At 31.8% G+C, this 4,442-nt stretch overlaps 1 protein-coding gene and 1 long non-coding RNA gene across 2 annotated transcripts in view; both read left to right on the forward strand.

Annotated features, from left to right (window-relative positions):
- LOC105315187 (kelch domain-containing protein 2-like) overlaps window positions 1-202 on the forward strand; it is a gene marked incomplete at its 5' end in the record, with an annotated part of 5,975 nt that extends 5,773 nt beyond the window's left edge. Inside the window, one exon of the mRNA XM_011409735.2 lies at window positions 3-202. Within this exon, the coding sequence (XP_011408037.2) occupies window positions 3-202 (200 nt within the window). The remainder of the gene's footprint in view (window positions 1-2) is intronic.
- A 3,738-nt stretch (window positions 203-3,940) lies between these two features.
- Window positions 3,941-4,202, forward strand: LOC109589184 (uncharacterized). Its single transcript, XR_002188574.1, has 3 exons — window positions 3,941-3,971; window positions 4,026-4,109; window positions 4,166-4,202. It is a non-coding gene; the product is annotated as an uncharacterized LOC109589184 (long non-coding RNA).
- The last annotated feature ends 240 nt before the right edge of the window (window positions 4,203-4,442 follow it).

Below are 4,442 nucleotides of genomic sequence, written 5' to 3' on the forward strand. Positions count from 1 at the left end.
AGATGATACTCATACTGCTCATGGAGATGATCATACTGCTCATGTAGAGGATAGTGTATCTGATGTAAGTGAAGAAGAGGAACCTGTTGTTAATGGTTCTCATGAAACTGATGGCTCTAGTACTCATGGTAATAATGCTCTCCCTCGCTATCCTACTCGTCATCGAACGGCTCCTAATAGGGGTCCATTCATTTATTACTGAAGGCGGGACGCCTTTCTTTTGGAGGGGAGTTGATGTAATAACTATTATTGAACTTAGTAATTATTATGTATTATGTTTTGGGGGTGTGACAGGGTGTGGTTGACTAGAGTATGGTTCTAACTATTGTGACTTGTGGTGTGTGTGTTCCATAATCTTTATCATTATCAATCGGATTACAAACGGTCCTTTTAATATTATTATTGGTACAGAGAACCAGTATTACACAATTATTTCATATTACATTAATATTAATGATTATTTTATTAAATTGATTTTATTATTTTTTCAGGATATATTAGAAGTACCCAATCATGGAGGATCAGTACAATGGCCTGAGGGAAGATGGGGTCATTCCAGTGTACTGATTACCACTAGTTCAGGACCACACTTACTAGTGGTGGGTGGATATCCTGCCTATGATGTATGGTTACTGGACATTAACAAAATAAAATGGAAAGAACTGGTAAGTATTATATTATGATGCTTGATAATGAAACATAAAGTGATTAACTAAATTTGTAACTCATGAGGTTTGTAATGTACATGTACATATTATGATACTCAGTGAAAACTACTGATGAATAATGCTGGTATTCAGTATGTATGTGTGTGTGTCTGTTTTTAGTGTAAATGTGTGTGTTTGTGTCTTTTTGTGTTTTGTGTTTGTTTCTTCACCAAAATATGTGGGAATATACATGTGTCTGTGTGTGTGTAAAGATGGATTCACAATTGATAGAGTGTCAATGCTGGAATTACAATAAATTGTATTTTATGTACATTGTGTACATTGTGTATGTACATACATGTATTTGTGTGTATGTGTGCATATGTTTTCCCTTGTAAAAAATCCCAGCAAGATCTTATAAGGTTTTTCATGATTTCACATGATTGTACAAAAAAATGTAAGATAGCAGAGCCGTAGGAAGGAATTTGGAACTGGTGGGGCTGAAGAAAATAGAGTGGTGATAATTAAATGGTGCGCGAAGCACACCACGATTTTGAGGGTAGTTAATTATATTCATGAGAGGTGTAGCTTAATGGCGCGCATGGCATACTGCAAATAAACGACTTGGAAACTATGGATTTAGGTTGATAGGATGACCAGAGCCACCACTCACCATATTAACACTTTTTGTTGATAAACAAGGTGGCCACGTGGATACATTAAATCAATCATATCAATGAATATAAATTTAATCAAAATAATTATTAAAATGAATAATATTAAAAATTTATGGAACTAAAAACTGGTAAGGCTTGAACCTAACCAGCCCACCCGTCTCCTACGGCCCTGGATAGTAATGTTGTAAAATCTTAACACAGAAATTTTTACAAATTCTTATTTAAGATTTCATAAAATTTGAACCATTTTGTCAGATCTTGTGACATCTGTTGTAACTATAATTCTTGTAAGAATTTAAAAGATCTTATGAATAAAGGAATATGTCAGAAAATGTAAGATCATGCCTCACTTAAATCTTGCATTATCACACCTTGTAAGAACTAAGATGATCTTGTTAAATTAAAATCTATAATAAGATCTTACAAAATCTATTAAGTTTATGATCTTGAAGAATCATCTATGATCACACGACACATAAGATCTCTCATTGAGTCATAAAAGATCTTGAAAGATCTTACAAATTACATGACGTCACAGGAAGTGATAGACAACCCACAATAGCCTTTACGATAATGGCAGTATATAAGGAAAGTAAAGTTTCAACCTAATTAAATCAAAAAAGTTAATTAAGTTTGCATTAACCTTCACATCATTAAATAATTTCATTCATGCAATGTAAGATCTTGCTCAAATCTTACTGTTATGTCCATTTTTCATAAGCTGAAATTTCATGTAAGAACTCAGCTAATTTTTTTAAATCTTGACAAAGCAGGATCCCATGATATCTTTCATGTTCTTTGTTTCAAAATCAGGTAAGATCTTGCTGTGATCTTCTATGAATTTGGTAAGATTTTGAGAAAGATCCTATCAGATCTTGCTTACATTTTGATAGCAAGATTTAACACTATCTTACATGATCCTTGTTTCAAAATCAGGTAAAATCTTATAAAATATTAGCAAGAATCTTGTGAAGAATTTTAAAGAAACTTAACAAGATCTTGCTGGGATTTTTCACAAAAGTTAATATGTGTATGTGTGTACTAACACGTACATCATGTGTACATGTAACATGTATATGTGTGTGTATGTGTGTGAGCAATTATGTATGCTTTACATGTACCTTTATATGTCTATGCATGTATAGATGTACATGTATGTGTGTTAGTGTGTCATTAGTATGTGTATGTGTATGTGTGTACATGCAGACACTTAGTAAGTTCTTAATTGAGGACTCACATGATATAATAAGACACTAGCTCAGTTGTGTATACTTGTCTATTAATATATTGTGTATTATTAATTTTATTATGTCATCTTTGTGTTACATAAAACACACTGTGCAGACTATAAAACTGTGAGTTAGTTATTGTGTTTATTAACCAGATATCAAGTCAATTAATATGTCATACACAAATTAATTATCATTTTAATTTTATAGATTAATCTACCAGACAATTTCACTAGGAGATACTATCATTCTTTCTCAGTGTGGAGTGTGACCCCAACTACTAACTGGATAATTGAGTTTGGAGGAGGTACATCATACACTGATACAGCAGTTATTGAACTCAGTAAGTACATGTAGACAGTAGTAGATACAATCTGTATTGAATATGTAATGATAATTAGTAATGATAATATTAAGTAATTCTTATGATGAATATTTAATGAGAGCATTTGACATATACCTATGATACTAATTATTACCAATTCATTCCTGCTATGTACAATAGTGAAATATAATGACTGCAGATACAGAAACACTGATATTAATAGGAGCTAGAGTGAATGAAATATTATTATCAGTGTATTTATATACAATAATATGTTCAAGTGGTTAACTGTTTAAACTGACAGAGGTCACACATACAATGATTAAACATAATTCCATCAATAATAAGGTTACCATAGTAACTAAGTGTAATTAATTTGTGTATTTCTTATTCTCCACTATTATGTTACTGTATAGGATATACTAGTGATAATGATTGGTCTACTAGTGTAATACCACTGGACCAGTATCAAGATCAACTAAGAAGGATAATGAGTGATTGGAAGAGTTTTGAAAAGCAGATTCAAATATTTCAAGATCACCTGCAATTACAAAATAAGAAGGAATTTATTTATCAGGAACAGCTTCAAAGGGAAATAAAAGAGAAGGAGCAGATACAGCAAGATCGAGAGAAAGAGCAGCAACAGCTTCTTCAAGAAAAGGCAACACTTAGTCAGCAACTTGATGATGCTACCGCTCTCCTTGAGCAAGCAGAAAAGGATAAATCAACTCTTGAATTAGGTACTATTGTGTTGTACTGTTGTTTATGTGTACATTGTTTACATTGTAATACTAGTGGATTAGAGAATGTCGAGTATGGAAATAGTATCCTGTACTCAATATAGGTCAAATTGTCCATGCACTAGAAATAATGAGATTGATGTAGAGTGAGCTCTGCTTACCATATATGGTATCATTAGCAATAATCATAGTACATGTATTTATGGGCTACTGTACATGCAGTGCAAATTTGTTCATTTAAGCAACATATATCATTTTATTTTCTATCTTTTAATTTTTATTGATATTGAAAGATTTTGACAAGCTTAAAGCTAAAGTTGCTGATAATGAGGAGAAGAAACAGATTATTACTGGTTAGTGTATCATCAGTACATAATATTAGATGAGAGAATATTCTATTAATGCAGAAGATTATGAGAAACTTAAAGTCAAAGTTGCCAAATTATTGGAAGAGGAGGAACAATACTTCAAGGAAAAACAGATCATTATTGGTTTGTTAACTATACACCCAGCATGTATTAGATGAGAGAATATGTTTATTGTGTAGACAACAATCAAAATCTCATTTCTGAGAAAGACAAAGTTATAGCCAAACTGATATTGAATGAGAAACAGATCATTACTGGTTAGTGTATCATCATCAATCAATAATAATTATTATTAATATTCTATTAATTTATAGACCTTAAAGAAAAGGAGTTGTACATAGCCAAACTAGTGAAGGAAAGACAAGAGAGGGTCCTCAAGCAACCTATCAAAGAGACTAGTTCCATTGGACTACAATTTAATTACCTGATCTCTTCAATGGGTAAGAGTTTTATTGT

Source organism: Amphimedon queenslandica, unplaced genomic scaffold, assembly GCF_000090795.2.
Source record: "Amphimedon queenslandica unplaced genomic scaffold, v1.1 AMPQUscaffold_11565, whole genome shotgun sequence".
In the NCBI taxonomy this organism is placed as follows: Eukaryota; Metazoa; Porifera; class Demospongiae; order Haplosclerida; family Niphatidae; genus Amphimedon; species Amphimedon queenslandica.